General features: G+C 33.4%; 1 protein-coding gene across 4 annotated transcripts in view; it reads left to right on the plus strand.

Moving 5' to 3' along the window:
• The first annotated feature begins 15,573 nt into the window (after positions 1–15,573).
• Positions 15,574–19,065, plus strand: part of LOC118199417 (urocanate hydratase-like) — a 171,948-nt gene continuing 168,456 nt past the window's right edge. For 2 of the 4 annotated variants that reach the window (XM_035371272.2, XM_035371274.2), the window contains exon 1: positions 15,578–15,746. In XM_035371272.2, the coding sequence (XP_035227163.1) occupies positions 15,621–15,746 (126 nt within the window). In that variant the 5' untranslated portion in view covers positions 15,578–15,620. Of the gene's footprint in view, positions 15,747–19,065 lie in introns of all 4 variants that reach the window. The other 2 variants (XR_004759937.2, XM_035371273.2) reach the window with 2 other exon arrangements.

The raw sequence follows: 19,065 nt of genomic DNA on the forward strand, positions 1-19,065 counted from the left end.
TTAAACTAGTAAAAATTTCTTCTAATGGTAGAGAAGTATAAAGGTTTTTAAAATCATAGCAGTTAATGTTCTTGATTGTTAAACTTTTAAAACTGCTGAGAACTGGAGCATTATTATAAATAATCCAACTATAATTGTGTTGTTTGTTAATGAGATGTTGGATTAAATTACAGATTTTTTTAAGTATAATTGCAAATATGTAATCTATATTCTTTTTATAATTATTTGTACCATTAGCAATAAATCTAAATTTGAGTGGTGATTTATGAAATGTTGGGAGAGCATATAGATTTGCTAATCTATTGTAGTTAGATGGTTGTGAAATTTGCAGTTTCTTATGAAATGTTTTTAGCTTTTTTGCAATAAAATTTTCTTGTAGATTGGTGAATTTGTAAGTAATGGCATTATTGAGTTCAGTATTAATTAATGAGACATAAAAAATTTTCATATTATGCTAAAGTTATTATTGGCTTTGTCAATTTTGGTAATTATGAACTTTTGTTTTAAATCCTGTAAAAGAGGTATGAGAATATTCCACTGTAAATGGCTATTAAATTCAATTCTTCGAATTTTTTGCTTGAATTCTTCTAATACTGCATGTTTCCATGCCATAAAGGTAGAATTTGGAATATTTAATTTGAAACTAGTTTTAACTATAAATTCGTCTATATTTTTTACGAAACTTTTAAAACAGTGATGTTTGTTAATTTTTAGTACTGGTCTAAATTTGGTACCTTTTTCCATTAAAATTTTTAAATGTTGGTTTTGAACTATTGCTAAATTGCCTGTTATAATATGTTGATGAAATTTATCTATGAAATCTTTGTATTGAAGCTCTTTACAGTATCAATGGGCTGTAGTAGCTAATTCATGGTGGTTAATTACCAATTTACTAAGAGGTTTTTGATACTTGAAAGCTGGTGAGATCTGTACTTTGGTAGCTGGAAAAATTTGTCGACTTTTTCTGAAAATTTTGCTAAACTGAATATGATCATAGTTAGGATGAAGGAAATTGATTTTGCAGTAATAATTATTGTATTTGTTATTTGTAGAGAATACAATAATTATTACTGCAAAATATGTATTATAAAATATGTATATACAAACTTATAATTGCAAAAGTCAATAATAAGGTCTTTGATAATATTGTGCACTGTAAAATGCTGTTTTACAAATTTTATTAGTAATTTTAAGAAATTGTGCTTACAAGTATGCAACCAAGTAATTATATTTTTAGTGAAATTATCAGTAAGAAAGTAATTATTTATATTATCGTTTAACTTTTTTGTATCTATTGTTGAAAGAAGTTTATTTTTATGTTTATTACCTGCTCTGGTTCCTCGTAATGTTCTTTTACTGAATAATTTAAAATGGCTGTAAGTTGGAATTTCAGAATTTAATTTAATGTGTTGGTTGAATGTATTGAGTCCATAAGGGTAAAGTGTCAATGAATTTAAGCATGTAGTGAAACATGAGTAGCACTCTTGAAATAATCTAACTTTGTATTCAGGTACAATGTCCAAAATTTGAATATTAATTTTTTTGAAATCATGTATTTGAAAATGTTCTAATTCAGCTGTATTAAGTGTGCTAAAATTAGTAGTCGCAAATTTTTTAATGTGTGCTCTGTGGTTGTTGATTCTAATACTAAGACTATTTTTGGTTTGTCCAACAAATTTAAGATTTCATGTGTTACAAGTAATGAGATAAATGCAATTATAAGTTTTTCAAAATGGGAGTTGTTTAGTGGCTGTGATATTAAAAGGCATATTGGTAACTTTACAAGTAAGTCATTTGCTAGAATGACACTTGCTTACATAGTTCATACATATACATGCTTACAAACGTAGTTCATACATATACATGCTTACATAGTACATAGTGGCTTACATAGTTCATACTTGCTTACATAGTTCATAATATATTGAGCCTGTTACATAATACATACATAGTAGTTCATAATAATTTTCATTGGTCATAGTACATACATGTTTCATAATATATACAGTGGACCGTAATACATATATGTTTCGTAATATATACAATAATAATAAATAAAAAAAAAATTAAAAAAAGGATAAAAGAGAGAGAGAGAAGAGAGATTGACAGGGAACTATTCCACACTGCACAAATCTGTTCCCAATTCCTCCAGTTTCTGCATTATCTTGCATATTTTGATACGAAATGCTGGCTGTTTTATCAGATAACGCTTATGAGAAGTTGCCTGTTCCGGAAGCTGCACATGCCACTGTGCGGTTAGAGGGCATTAGGTCAAGTAATGGTCTGGTTTACCAATGCCTCCACAGACACAACTTTCGGTATTTGCAATTCCTCTCTCATAGTAATAGGAGGGGAAAGGCCCGTGCCCCGTCACAAATCTCGTTATTTGTGGGGATGACTAGAGACGATCGAGCGAAACTATATGGTAATATCCATAGGTCTTCCTGCTTTGTTCGGTAGAGTCCCATTCCCATTGCCACTGGTGCTGAGCTGCTGTCCTTGTCACATTTTAAGGTGAGACCACGGGAGTTTGGTAATTACGCATTGTGCATCTATATTGTGAGCTGCTTCTTTTGCTAGCCTGTCGGCTTCCTCATTACCTTGAATGCCGGCATGTGCCTTTATTCAAATTCATGGCCGGCATGTGCCTTTATTCAAATTCATGGCCGGCATGTGCCTTTATTCAATTTATTTAAACCCCCAGGCGAGGACGCCCGGCAAAGCAGAATGGCCGTGTGGTAATTCGCTCCTATAACTCGTCCGCCTTTTCCTGAATCTGGCAACAGCGACAGCGGCGAGATACTTCTTCAAGCTGCGTGAGAAAATGGACAGACAGGTATTCCGATGATGTGAGAACGTGGCGTTGGATGGAGCTGAACCATGCCGCTCGAGAACATTGATTGACGATGTGATTCTGTTTCATGATGAACTTTTTATCTTACTTCCTTTCACACTGTAAATACCATAATCATGTTTATTCTTTCATCATTAAATACCCTTAAAATGCTACTGCCTTCCTCTATTTTAATCCTAACCTCATCTTACATATATTTCATTATAACTGTTATTATTTTAAGTAATTTTTTCTTTTTCAAATTTCATTTTAATTGTTTAAGTTGCATGGTTTTTTTCGAATAACTGTTTTAAAAATTTCTATTTACCTATTCGAACTGCGTAAATAAAGGTGCAGCGCTTACTTTTTTTCAAATAGTTTTCTTTATATATAGTTTTGTCATAATTATTATTTTAGGTAATTTTTAAATTTTTATACATTTATTTTAATTGTTTGTGTTGCATTGTCTCTTCAGATAATTGTTTTAAAATTTTCTATTTATTCCTTCGAACTGAGCATTTTAAATATATTTATTAATATAAATTTTCCAGAATTGGATTTTATTTATTTAAATTGCGTTTCTTTTGGAAGAATACTTTGTAACCCAGACTGTGATGCGTTTGAAAACTGCATATATTAAAAGAGAAAATACAGTAAAGCACAGTTAACACGCCATTCAATGTTCCGTTCAGAAAAGGTATACATAAATAAGAGAGATGTATAACCGACATTTTAACTTTGGATGACTTGCATACACTGCTTTAAACAGTTTTATCATTGTGCACAATTGCTTTACACAATTTTATCATACATTTGGTTTCTTAAAATGTTATTCATATTTTAGTCAAATATTTCATTTTTGAAATCGGAAGAATCAAATATCAGAAGATTAAAAGGTTTTAAATTAAAAAAAAAAAAATACAAATATTAAATTTTACGCAAAAATTTATTTTTTCTTCGCTTTTTCTTCAGGCATTCTACTTTATTCTTGCTCTTTTTCTTTAGGCATCTTGCAAGTATATTAAAAAGTATCCAACTTTTCGAAATAATCTTGGTATTGCTGACAATCTTTTTAAATACAGTTATCACCTTCCATTTCATAAAAACCCACAAACGGCCGAGCGGTAAAGTCACTGAACACTGGTAGTCCACTCCGGGGTTCGAATCCCGGTAAACGGGCTGGTTGCATGAGCGCTTTCGTGGATTTTCTCATGTGTACCGTGTATGCCAGCAGGTTTCCCTTAGAAAGTTCATCACGAAGTATTTGGTCAGAGCCTTTATCAGTCTTTAGAGGCTAAACATTTTGAAGATATGACATGAAAGGAAAGACTGGCTTCATCAAGAGGTTTTGGTTTATTTAATTATGACAAAGCACACTAGGGCTATCTGCCTACGGGGAGGGATGCCTTCGAGGACGACTTTCTAAGGGAAACTGGCTCGCATACACGTAATACATGGGGAAAACCACGAAAACGCCCGTTCAGCCAGCCCGTTCGCGGGCTTCGAACCTCGGACCGAACTGCCAGTGTTCAGCGACTTTGCCGCTCGGCCGCTGTTTCATCAGGAGGAAAACAAAAACTTTTTTAGGAGACATCCAGATAGATCACTGGATGAACTCCTGAATCTTCAAATAATTCGACTGAGAAAATCATGGGATTCTCCATTTATGATACGATATGATGTTCTATAACGTAATTTAAATTTATACAAGTCTAAAACCAGTCGCTCTTCACTTTAATCTGCAATGATATCGTTTTTGTCTTTTCTGTTAACACAAGCTCAATTGATGGTATTTGCTGGTGTACACGTCGAAGTGTTTTCTCTTTGAAGTATCCTGAAAGTATATTCAAAAGCGTCCAACTTTTTGAAACATCTTGGTATGTCTGACAGCCAAATTTTCCTGCAAATCTTTGCTTACTTTTCTCCCTAATTTTCTTCTTTCCTTCTACAGATATTTTCAGTGCTCACACAAGAAAATTAAGATTTTTAGATTGCTAGACTTTCATAAATTTTGCATTCTTGTCAATTTTTAAAAATATTAATTATATGAATTGCGTTTCAGCTGAAGACACTTTTCATTTTCTAGTCATTTTAACTATAAATAAAGTTTAAAGCGAAGTCCAAAGGATAAATATTTTGATTAAAAGATTTTTTATAAATGACAAATAAATCAAACAGTCCAGCAGGGTTTATTCTGTACCACCGAGTTACCCGATTCTTATATCGGCTGAAACAATCTAAATCATATTAAAGATCATGTTTTTTTTTTATACAATCTATAACGAGAGAGAAAAATTAGCTTCTTAAAACATTCTTTCTAAGAGAATTAATATAAAAGATTATATTTATATATACATTTTTTTAAAGCTGGGACTTGAACCAAACTGTCAAACTTTTAAAGTTTAATTTACATGGTGGTTATAATTAAAGTTCCGATATGAAATGGTCATAAAAGGAAAACTACCGGACCAAATGTTATCAAATTTGGGAATCGTGTAAAGGAGGTTATGGGAATTTATTTTCCGCGTTAAAAAAAGAGATTTCATAAACTCACCACCAGGGGGAAAATGGCGCTGTTTACAATATTGTTAAATGAAATAAGACAATAAGACATGAAAACATCTGTTTAAAATGTGTTTAATAGTTTCCGAAACGTGTTACAAAGCATGTTCAATGCAGCGTCCAGCATTTTCCGAAAGCAAGTTAAATTCTGTTACTGCATTCTCAACAGCAGCTCTTAGCATATCAGGAGGAATGTTACGGACATGTCAGTGTATCACATTTTTCATTTCTGCCAAATGGTTTAGATTATCACCATAAACAATGCTTTTGAGATAACCCCATAGCCCAAAGTCACAGAGGTTGTGGTCTGCTGGGAACAGGGGAAGTGTCGGCCTATAAGGCGTTCATTCGTGAAATGTTGCCTAAGTAACGTATTTTTCGCCGTATAAGACGCACCCAATTTTAAAGGAGGCAAATCTAGAAAAAAAAGATTATGAACCAAATTCTGTAGTAAAATATTTTATATCAACTGTATAAAGTTAACAGCAGTTTAAGAAAAATTTTATGTCAACCATGTAACATACTAAGAGCTATCTTTAATCTCTTCATAAATCTATAGCACCACGATGGTGATCCGGTGAAATCCTGAATGCCTTTCTCCACAGCAATGCGTTTGGCCTCATAGATTATCATTTTTGTTGAGACAGAAAGTCCATTTTGCCGGTGACGTGTGATCCACTCCTTTACTTCTACCTCTAACTCTGGCCACTTTGCAGTTGGTCCACGCAACGTGTGCTTGCTTTTATCCAACTTTTGGAGCTGATCCTCCTGTTTCCTCCACTCTCTTATCATTTTCTCAGTTGGAGGTGGCCCAAAGTGTCTCTCCTCTGCTCTGTTTCCATGCTCCTTAGCAAATTTTATTACTTCCAGCTTGAAAGCAACTTTATATGCCAGTCTCTTCTGCTTCGACATCCTGATGGGGTGGTATGAAATATGATATATTTCATTCAGATATACCATACTACATATATCACAGCTCACAGCTATCCGCGCCTCCGCTCGCTCCCGCACTGCGATTGGCTGAGCGAAGAGACGCGTGCCTTCACCCGCACCCGCGCTGGCTTACGAGACTCTAAAAAGTGCACAAAGCCAGCGCGGGAGCGAGCGAAGGCACGCGCCTCTTCGCTCAGCCTCTTCGCTCAGCCAATCGCAGCGCGAGGCAGAGACCGTCCAAATACAGTGCGAGGCAGAGCGGGGCTTCCTGGTCTCAGACGGCGCCAAGAGGTGGAAGGGAACGGAGTGGCCGAGTATTCCTGCGGTAAGGTATGTATGCAGAGGTGGAGGGGCAGCGGAGGGCCATAGTGGGCTTTTGTATTTGCCGTATAAGACGCAGGCACTTTTTCCCCCCTGATTTTGGGGAGAAAAAGTGCGTCTTATACGGCGAAAAATACGGTAACTGTGCGACACACGTGAGGTGGGGCCCAGCTCTGCATAAAAATCGTAGTATCTAAAATGCCACGTTACTGCAGTTCATGTATCACGAAACATTTTAACATTGACTCTAAGTTAGCTGCAATCACAGTGGTCCAGCTGTCGACTGCTCTTCAGATAAAACTAGCTGTCATTCAACACTAAACGGTGTGGAATGACTGCTATGCAATCGAAGACAGTAGGAGAATGCAATGGAACTAGATAGATAACATGAGGGATTTCTTTGGCCCAAATCGATTAAAAGCGTTTTGAATCAGTATCTTCATAATTTAGGGCCGAATTCAGGATTCAAAAATTACAAATTAGCGATCTGTAAGAAAACGATTTCCAGATTGTACGCACTTGTGCGAGTGATTTGCGATCTCTTATTTTCTAATCGCTAATTCGTGGTTTTCACGGACGAATTTCTCACATACACGGATGGCGCACTCGACTTTTATCCAATTTAACGCATTTAAATTATAATTTGCTTACTTCAAAGTTTCTTAAGGGTATACAAAATATTAAACCCGTGTAACAAAAGGTTAAGTTAGATTCCGACCCATATTTCGTTTAACAATATTGCATACAGCGCCATTCCCCACCCCCGTTGGTGAGGTTTCGAACTTCCTTTTTTTCGCGAAAAATAAATTTCCATGACCTCCTTTACACGATTGCTAAGTTTGATAACATTTGATCAAGTAGTTTTCCTTTTATGACCGTTTCAATGTGGAATTTAATTATAACCACTCTGAATATTGTTAAATTTTAATTTGAAGCTATGCGTTCTATGTATACCATGCGTAAATTTTTCGCTTTTATGGAAAAATAAAGAATTGAAGCAAATATACTTAGGATAATGGACCAAAACTGAAAATATTTCCCCTCCCTCCGAAAATCAAATATTGAAACTTCGACCTTGAATTTATTGGGTTATCGAAATATTTAATTTGACTATCTTCTAAGTCCTAGTTTCGACAACAATTCCGTCGAAAATTCCGAATTACTTAAGCTGAAGTAAAATATTTAGTAATTTAGTATATATTCACTGTATGTTAATAAAGTAGTCAGAGTGTAATAAAAATAGATTATAGAATTTACGCTGATGCAACTTTTTGTCTGATTGCACAACATGTAATGGAAGAGAAGGCTTGTAGAGATCTGTTTTTGACATGCTTCTAAAAGTAGATGTCATACTCCTTTTGTCTCTTCAATGTCAAAAAACTTTCCTTTGAGAGGCAACTTTAGTTTTGGAGAAAGAAAAAAAATCACCAAGAAGACAAATTTGAAGAACATGCAGGACGATTGAGTACACATACTTATTTTCGGAACACAAGCGGTTCTCCGACTGGTTATTGAATAATGAAAAGATGCATTGTCATGCAATACAAAACATTCGGAATACGTTTTCTCACTGAAAACGTACGATTAAAAGTCATCTGCTTAATTCACAGCCATTTACAAGTCAACTACTCGGGCAATTGCAGAATCGTTTTGATCCTGAGCTTGTAAGACAAACCTAATATCACTGGATTTAAACACTTCTTTAATCTTCCGAAAACGTTCCTTCTTTAGCTCATATTCCAAGAATATTAAGTGAACACAATTATTGCAAAAGAAATTCATTTGCACTACGGCTTGGTAGTTTACGAGTTAACAAAACTTAAATTTTGCTTTTTGTGTCTAAGGATACAGCAATATTTTAAAAATTTACAAATAAAATATTAAATTGGAGATTTAATTGGAGCCTTACCAGTTGCCTAGCATTTGAAGATTGTTAAATACTAATTGTTTGTTGCGAAGTCTAACCCAGGCTTTGCATGGTTGGTTTTCGTAGTTTTCTAGGTTCTCTTTACAAAGGTTCTCTATGAAAGCATCTTAATCAAATAGCTTCCATGTTCACCAACTAACCTAGTTTAAGCACGATTTCCAAGTGAAGTTACTAGCAAAACCCGAATACTCATTACAAATCATGTAGCTTGCCACTCGGGAGTAACATGAAAGATACGGCGCCAATAATTGAATTGCTGTTACGGTACGCTGTTTCTAAACTTAGATGGTCATTCATTAATTAAATAACCCACCAGCGCCCGAGCGGTAAAGACGCTGAACACTGGTAGTTCGGTCTGAGGTTCGAATCCCGCGAACGGGCTGGCTGCATGGGCTTTTTCGTGGTTTTCCCCATGTGTAACGTATATACGAGCCAGTTTCCCTTAGAAAGTCCTCCACGAAGGCATCCCTCCCTTTAGGCAGATAGCCGTCGTGTGCTTTGCCATAATTAAATAATCCAATCCAATCCAATCCTTAATTAAATATAATTGATTTGTAACTTCTACTAGAGCTGACGGTAAGAATTGAAGTGTAAATAAATAATATCGTGTGCATTCTTGACTAATATAAAATTAAAAATACTTGCATAGAAAAATATTTGCATTCAGACAGAAAGATTTCTGAAATATTTGCAATTACTTTACAAGAAGGATTTATTAATAACCGTAATAATTACTTATTATATTACTGATGATTAGGATTCAGTTCTTGACAATTACATTCTAATTTAGAATTTTAAGGATATAATGAAAATATGCTACGCATAAAAATACATTTTAGGATAAAATATGATCGATTTTTTATGTTTAAAAACTTCTTAAATTCATTTAATAAACATCGTATCCTCGTTGTTAATTGAATTCAGAATGTTGGGTGTCGTTTATATAATTATTCTTACTTGTCCACAGAATCTGATGACTTATTCAGCCATTAAGTAGCTGCAGATCATTTCTACATAACCATTAAACTTCCATTAATTCAGTCTCTAGAGGGTTGTATGTTTATATCATAATTTGACTTTTATAAAAATGATTATTCTAAATCTGTATGTTTCTATAAAAATATACTGTGCTTTAAAAATATGGATGATAGTATCAGCCGCTCTTTCAGCCACTTCATAAGCAACAGTTTGTTTAGAAGTAAATTATGCAGTTAATGTCATAAAATATTTTCATAAAATTCAAATAAACATCAAACGAAAATTCTCAGTTTTAGACAATTCGATTTAAACGAAGTTAAAGTAAAATAGCAGAAGATAAAACGCCGAAGGTAAAAATTTACTCTTATTTTTTTTTAAAAAAAAGGAAGAAGGAGAGAAATTAAAATTAAAAAAAAAAAGTTTAAAATTTGAATAATATTATCTATAATTTTAAAAAATACTTTTCATATAGTATTAATAAATATTTATTACGCATCATTAAGGGAAAAAATTTCATATAATTAATTCTCCGTAAAATTTTACTTGAAATTTAAGGTTAAAAATAGCTGTGGCAATTCACTGTAACAAAAATCCATAAACCACATTTGGCGTTATTATCGCTCAAAAAAAGATGCCAAATTTCAAAACGCGAAAATATGTAAATTCGTGTATATCTTAGAAAATTTTGAATAAAAAAGTCTAATTTTTTGCAGATAGGCTTAAAAATGCACCTACTTTAAGATGATGGTAAAAATTTTATAGGTTATAATTCAAAATGTTTTTCAAAAAATTTATAAAAATTGTTTAAAAATAGAAATTTAAAAAATAAAACACAATGGGTAAATTTTATTTGGAATGAACCTAAATTTCGAAATGTGAAAGGAAAAATAATAATAAAAAAAAAGAGATCTTAATAAATACCAAATTCAATTAACATTGAGGAGCTAAAATTTTGAGAGGTAATATTTTAAAAACTACTCGTACGATTTTTACTAAACTTGGTATTCTGGCATAATTTGAGTCGTAGAATCGAAATATGGAAAAATATTGATATTTTATTTCAGAAAAAGTCTGATTTTGTGTCAAAATACCTATGTTAGAATAGTGCTATATATAAATCTAATATATATCCTATGTCGCGCTTTCGAGCCATGAAAAACGCAGTTTGAATTTTGTCAGTCGGCCCAGCAGAACGGGATATACAGCACTGGTTTTTTTTTTTTTTTTTTTTTTTTTTAGCAGTGTACATACCTTAGTAATGTTAGTTTACAGGTTCCCTATTCATACTGATCTTCTTCCACAAGTCCTCGCAGGCCGTTCAGAGCGTTCTGCTTCTCGAATGCTGTCATAGTCCTTTTTTTTGAACTTTTGTTTCTAAACCTTCACACTGTTATATGATACAGCATTAGGTACTAAAGCTGTATATATGATTTTCTGACATTTTTAAACAGAAATGGAAGTAAATGATGGTTTTAGCGTGACAGTTCCATTTCAGACACCTTGTACTTAATAACAACGATATTTTTTTTTACAAATTTCACAACACGGTGTTCTAAAGCAATTCTTTCTTTCAAATGCCAAAAATCGTTTGACAAAATATGGCAGAACACGCCAATGCGAGCTGTTTGCACAGACAATGTTTGCGGTGGCGGGAAACTTCGTTAAAACCCGATATTTCTTTGCTATAAAAGTGATAATTTAACTTTACTTTAGTATTTTATATTCGTAGTAAATGTATTTATTTACAATCGCCTGCCAGCTTGAAAACCGGCGCTTTCAACAAAAAATTAATACATTATTTTCAACGATATTGCATATTTTTAAAGTTTAGAATAATTTGCTATGCTTAACGGCGTTTTTCAAGATGGCAGGTAATTGTAAAATCGCACCAACAATTGCGCCAAAAAAAAAAATCTCCCAAAACCCGTGCACCCGTCTACCAAAGTAGCACCAGACAGAGTTCCGAAAATGGTAAATAAATACATTATAACATACATACATAAACATGCGTAAACATGCGTAAACAAACATGCGTAATGTTTACATAAAAGTAAAAAACATTTTTAAAGAAAAAGATTTTTAGAATAACAGTAACTGATAAAAATATGTCAGAAAAAGACGTTTTAACAATGTTGAAGTGCCAACAATAGGGCAGAAATTCTGTGGATATATTATCCTCTGTCTTTGGGCTTTTACACGACTGGCAATTTTTTCATTTTACAGTATGAAAAATAAAATGCGAATACATTTTAGCAACAAATTTTTCTGTTGTAATACCAACACATAAACCTTCAGTGTGATGTTAGTTTTAAAGGAGAAAAGTAAAATATTATTGCATGCGTACTGGTTCGTAGTAAATTGAATGCACACAGGTGCGATGATATGTTAATAAAAATTATTTAATTAAAAGAAACACTTCAAAATTCTCGTACAGATGTTCACAGTATTCCAGAGTACAATTAGTAGTTATACTTCAAATTACCGAAAACATTAAACACCACGCAATGCAAAGCTCATCTAAAGAGAAAGCTAACTTGGGTATATTTCAGTTCACGTGGATTTAACAACTCGCAATAACTAAGCAACTAACTATGAGAACTGAGAGAATTGAGCACATGTTCTCTCTCCAGTCTTGTATAGTTTTTAACCGGGCCGCCGAGATGTTTCTAGTAGTTTCTGTTTCGAAACCACTGGAAAGCAATACGAGGGTGGAATTCCGGTTACATAGTGGTCAATTACAATATAACATAGTGGTAAATCTTTAAAAGTAAATAATGAAGTATGCATTGTTCATACAAAATTAAAAAATTATGCAAGGAAATTTCGACTTTTTTGTTTTCCAGGCTGCAAAACAATTTCCCTCTTTCCGACAAAGAGAGGACTTTCATGTGATCTCTCACCCCTCGACACATAATTATCGTCCCCTTTTGCACGTTTTTGTGCGTTTTGGCAGAATGCTAACCAAGGCTGCGTTTGAGACTGTCGAACATGCTAAGAAATAGACTGTCACATGCTCCATAGGAACAAGGCTGTGCAAGGACTACTGGCAATGACTGGTGCAAGGCACTCATTCGCGGAATCAAGATTTTGGAAGGCATTTGAAAGTACATGTGTGCGAGGCAATATCGGATGATTGTGCGACAAGCCCAGCGCGATCATTGTCCACTATCTAACGTGCTAGAGACTCTTCTATACCACCCATAGCATCTTTCACCATCTGAAGGTGCTAGGTTGAGCCAAGGCTGCGTTCACAGAGGCCTTTAAGACGTCTGCCTTTAATCCCACAATATTGGCATAGTCGTCTGAAGTGACGTCGTAGCCGATCATCATACCTGCCACCCAACTGGTATCGCATAGTGTTCAGAGGTGAATTTCGCTTCAGTGTTGAAGAAGTAGTCATCGGGTTCGTGTGTGGAGAGGCCAAGACCAAACGTCCCAATCAGCCTTTATTTTACAAAAGACCACAGTCATTACCCGTGATGTAATGGTGCGGGGTGCTAGGAACTTTAAGGAATTAAAATGATTGAATTAAAAATAAATCTTTAATGGAATTCGAGGAAATAAGCTTAAATGAAAATGTGTATAATTTAATAGGCCGTTCAATGAACTCATGTCGTGTCCACATGAGTTTTTTTTTGGGGGGGGGCAAAAGATTGTAGTATTATAAAAATATAGTAAATATTATATTACAATCGAAACGTATGTGCAATATATACAGCATATAGACTAAATATGCAACATTATTTTATACATATGTACAGTATTTAGAATTGCTATGAAAACATTCAGAAGACATATTACTAATTAATACAGAATGAAATTAGCTAATGTTGTGCTGTTTCAGAAAAAATTTTAAATGATTTATGAAGTTTAAATTGAGGAGGTATTTATCAATACATTATCACCTCAATAAAGAACGTAGCTTATTGATGAAACCTTACGATGAAATCGGTTCGTAAGTCGACAAGTCATAATACTCAGATGCAGTCAGTAAACTACAAACACAGTCGTTGGTTGTTGAGTTGTATTTGGCGTAAGTGCGAAGAAAACGAACCTTAATAATAAAGCTAAAAAAGATAAAAAGAAATGCGTTAGCAGGAGTAAGTGCCAGCAGCAAGTCAGGGTCATAGATCTGCGAGGTCAAAGGGAGCGTAAAAAAACTTTATACATAATGTTAGTTATGTATAAAGTTTAAAGTTTGTTATAAGATACATAATGTTAGTCTAAGTTATATATTCATCTATTATCCTGTAAAATGTTTCGCTATTCCGCCTGAGCCATTCTCTGTTCATAAACTCTACTAACACGGCCGCCGCATGAGGTTGTTTAGGTTGCGCTGCACAAACGAGCGCCTGATGGGAAATGTATCAATTTATATATGGTACTTTCCTGGTGTTAGTATTCTGTAAAAGGGAGGCTAGAGATTTCCGTTGCGTGGTCATGATAATACCGTTGTTCAATGTGCACCAGAACTTGACTAAGCCATTAAATAAAAATAAGTATATAAGTATTTAAAGCAATATGAAAAAATTTAAGAGTTGAAACATTTGTTACACCTACAAATGTAAAATGAATAGCTTTGCTTTAATATAATGGTTAGATTGGATTAAATTGCAAAATTTCTCTGCCTGTAAAGAGGTATGCCTTTGTAGCGTATCCAAATACTTCCATAGGACTGCGAATTTATTTAGCATTAGCTATGAATTATTCATATTATTATTAGCTACCAGAGGAGGGAGGTTTACAAAGCTGAAATTAATGAAAAAATATTTGAGATCGATTGTGTTAGAAGAACATCTTTATTGATTTATCAATGATATTATAGATAAAATCATGTTTAAATGTAAAACATCTGATTAAAAATTTTACAGTAGAAAAAATTTCAAGAATAAAAGTATAATGAATTACATACCATATGGTCCAAAATATTTTGAATTTTTTAGATAGTTGAGAAAATTTGTTTATTTAGATAATTTATTTTTAAGTATACGTAGGTATAACTTGCATTTAATATGGTAAAGAAATAGAAATTTCTTGCAATTAATGACATTTTAATTTTTAGATTGTTATACTTTATGGGACACTAAAATTCGGCCTTGCAAAGGGCACCTTATAGCCCCTATTCTGCCTTGCCTACTGATAAACAATATTAAATTTTAAATGAGCCCTTTTTGGCCTACAATTGAAATCTGAACCCCTCAGAAATTTTATTTTATTTTGTATTTAAAGTTTCTTATTTTATTTTTAGACTAAAGGGGGTTAGTCCAGAAAGGTTATTAATTTCGTTTTAGCATTTTGCGTCGAAAACTTTGAAAGGCTGTATCAAACTGTTGCCACCAAATATTATCGCCCTGTATGATATTTAAAGAAATTAAATAACGAAGAATCTGCATAAATGTATATATGTTTCTAGCATTGTGATAAAACAATTGTCCCTACAGCCACAAATTTTGAATAACGTACGTTTCCACCGGAATATGGGCATCTGAAAGCCCAAATTTGGAATTTATTTTATTATCTATTTCATATTTTGTAAAACTTTAACGAATTTTTGATTTACAAACTCAACGGTTTCAAAGCCAGCAATGACAACACTGTACGGGGGAAAAAAAGCATTTTTATCTCCAGCGCTCGCGACTGTGGGATCGAAAATTCTAAAGATATCCTCTTTTTAAAATTATTTTACGATATTGCTACTGAACTGAAATTTATGGTTGAAGTGCGAAGAATATATTTAATAAAGAAGGGTAACACACAAAACGTTAAAAAAACGCTCCTTTGGGCGTAATGTAAAATCTGAAAGCTGTCAGATTTTTTTAAAAAATTAAATAAAAAAACAAAAAATTACGCTTGGTACACTGAATGCAACTTCTTCTGGCGAAAGTCTCAACACGCTAAGGAATCTGTTAACAGATTTATCATACGTTGTGTTGTGTATGGTGATAAAACTATCTTATCATTTTCGATAATCGTTTAGCAACTTCGGTAAACAAATCACGAGGTCTGGCGAAAGCATTTCTTCTGAGCTGTAAGCACCAGTGCTTCGCGTCATCTCTTTCGTAAATAATGTCGTTTCTGAAAAGTTTAGCTTATGGGATACCCTTGCATCCTTTACCTCAAGTAAAGAAACGAGATGAATCAACTCCACATGCTCCAGTCAGAAATACATATTTGACTTCAGAAGAAGAACAAGTATGTACTTTTATTTTTTATTTGAAGTTTAGTTTTTAAAAGAAAAAATAAATTGCATAAGGGGGGTGTTATTAAGTAATATGGGTTGTTCTGAAAGAACAATGATGCAATTGCAAGTAAGCAGTTTTGCGACGAATATGAAAAAACGAATGCAAATTATATATGGCTGTAATTTTAAAGTAAAAAAAAAAAAGAAACACAAATGGGAATAAAACCAGTAGTTAATACACTTTCATTACTTTTAAATACATTAGCCAAAACTGAAATTTATTTAAACGTGTTCTTAATTTTCATCACATTACTGCTTTAACAAAATAATAAGCTATAAGATAATATGGAAGTCTTTTACTGTAATTTTTAATTACTTTTGTATGAGCACTCATAGAAGTCGGTATTTTCTCATTGCAAGAAATAAATAATTTATTAAACAAATCACGACATCTGGCGGAAGCATTTTTTCTAGCTTTAATAATCATTGCTTCGCGTCATCTTTTCCTTAAACAATGTCGTTTCTGCTTACGGAATAGCCCTGCATCCCCTAAATGTTTTTCAAATATAAAACACAATTTCGAAGAATGCATAATAATAAGTAACTCTAGAAAATGAGCTCAGTGATAGTTGAAAAGCACTTCATTGATATGTAGTTTCGCTTATGAAACTCCTCAGTCTGTTTTAATTAACTTTAGAAGGGCATTGTTATTTTTACTTAACTTAGAATAATTAACTTATTGAATTATGACATAATACTTAAGGCTGTCTAGTAAGACAACGTGTTACTTTTGTAAAGGATTTTCTATCTAATTTATATACATATAAAAGTTAAATTTTTCGCAGTTTAACTAGAGGCTGCTCAATCATTTAAGTGAGTAGATAATACAGCTTTACTGATGGTTCCGAGTTCGAACTCCTAATAGAGGAGGTCTTCAAAATCGTAAAAAACAACCTTGTATTTAGCGTAGGTATACAAGGTTGTTTTTACGATTTTTAATTACTTTGTATGATTTTTAATTACTTTGTTTGATTGTCACATTAGCGTGTTTCTCTTCTAGTTTAGAGGAGGTCTTGTTGTTTAATATATTAAAGCAAAACACATTCAAGGCTATTTATCTGAGAAGAAGAATGCTTCACACAAGGCTTTCTAAGAGGAACTGGCTCCTCTTCACTTTACACGGAACGCGTGAAAACTTAGAAACCCTATGCAAACACTGTATTTTACTGAGATTTAAACGTAGTTTGAAGTATCAGCTGTCTTACTTTTTGAGTTATTGGTAGGTAGATAACACAGAAACATCTAAACGATACATCTTTCATTTCCTTAAGCTGTAGTACCACTCACTGTGATGCATTCTGTGAGCTAAGCAGGTAAAATTGATGATAGATATTGCCTTTCCTAGACAGATATCTAATCAGAAAGTATCCGAATTTTAAATTGTCCTACTAGTGACCGAATGGTTAAGACAGCTGAATACTGGTAGTTCGACCGGCTTCGAACCCAGGCGAAAGGCTTAGCTGTATGGTTGATTTTCGTTGTTTTTCCCATTTGTGTTTCGTTGTTAAAAAAACAACCTCATGTTTAAAAAGTTATGGCTCAAGCTGGTATGACACTTCTAAAATGACGTTCAGCAGTTTTTTTTCAATCACTATTTTCCAATTCAGTTCGAAAGGACTTTGCAAAACTAATGGTTTAAGTTGGGTGACTGTTTATCGCGTATCAGTTTAGCGGAAGTTGACTCTTCTTCCAATTACAAAAATGTTTTAAATGATCAAATATTTAAGCTTTGATATTTTAAAATATAAAAAATCAGTTTTGCAAAAATTACGAAATCTAACTTTCATGCGTTCTCCTGGTCCCTATACTCATATCTAGGAGAAGATTGGACTTATTATAAAACATAAACTAAAATAAGTTTCAATTGCGTAAGACAAAGCACGACGTATTTAATTTTAAAGCTCCAATTTTACAGCGCCCACTTTTAGGAATTAGAAAATAAATTAGGATAAATCAAGGTTGTTTTATTTCCCTGCAAGGTCATTCAATGATACTCCTCTGTGGTTTTCTAATGCGCTACATTCTTTCATTTATAATTTTTTTTTAATTAATAACCATTTGGCGTGGATTATGAAACGAAAGGCTGAATAGGCCATTTATTACTTCCTTGTACGAAATAAAGGAAGTATCGTAATCGCGAAAAATTTCGGTTATCATATTTCAACCAAAATATTCATTTCAACCGCTCTCGAAACCATTTAAACGACATCTTTTAGTAAGAACAGAATAAAGGACTATTTTTGCCAAAAAGGATTTCAAAATGGATTTAAAATAGATTCAGGCGATATTTTTTCTTGACGTCTGTGCTTATGTATGTATGCATGTATCTCGCATAACTCAGAACAAATAGCCGTAGAACGTTAAAATTTTATGTATGTATGCATGTATCTCGCATAACTCAGAACGAAGAGCTGTGGAACGTTAAAATTTTGTATACGGGACTGCTATAACATGTAATTGTGTACTTCAGTTTTTCGTTGCAGCCAGCTGCAGTAGTCATGTATAAATATGTATATATATATTCCCACTCTGTTACCTGGCTTGGTGAGCTTAGTTTCTCTATAGTTATATGTTGCTAAATTGTGTGTATTTTGCTTTAAAAGTGATTAAATTATGTGGTTTTCCTGCTCCGTTTAAGGTCTTTAGTTAATCTGCATGCAATAGTTGTAGAGTTATCAACAATTCAAAAGTTTAAGTGGCGAGTTAAGCCTAACAAACAGCCATTTGTTTACATTTGAAACTCAGTAAAACAGTGAATTAAGTAAGTTACTGCATTTTCAACGCCTTTTTTCCGATTAGGACCAAAAGTAAGCTTTTAGCTTTTTGCTCCTAAAAATATGCTTTCTTGCCCACTGGCTGAATTGTTTGCTTTTGCGTAGAAACTCTAATTTTAATTGTGAAAATTGTTTTGCCCCCCCTTAACTGTATTTGGTGTTTTATGTTTTTCTGTATTCTACAATTTTTAATAAAGATGTTTTCAGATTTTCTGTATTTTTGCATTACCGCTAAGTGAAAACTCAATTGTGGCAGCCTTATTTTCGGCTGCGCGAGCCGCCAGATGAAGTCGTTTTTTTCGTAATAACCGCCGGCGCGACCAGCAAACTCACTCACATTGCCCTTATCTCGAGTGCAAGGAAGGTTCGAGCATTCGTGTAGCAGTTTTCCTGTTTTAATGAATAGTATTTTAGCGATGTGGAGTGATGTCTTCTAAGAATATTCACCGGGACATACCCTTCATACTTAAAATGGCGACCCGTCTAAACTCATGAA

Source organism: Stegodyphus dumicola, chromosome 5 (genome assembly GCF_044657685.1).
Source record: "Stegodyphus dumicola isolate Sdum_Otavi_A_Nest chromosome 5, ASM4465768v1".
In the NCBI taxonomy this organism is placed as follows: domain Eukaryota; kingdom Metazoa; phylum Arthropoda; class Arachnida; order Araneae; family Eresidae; genus Stegodyphus; species Stegodyphus dumicola.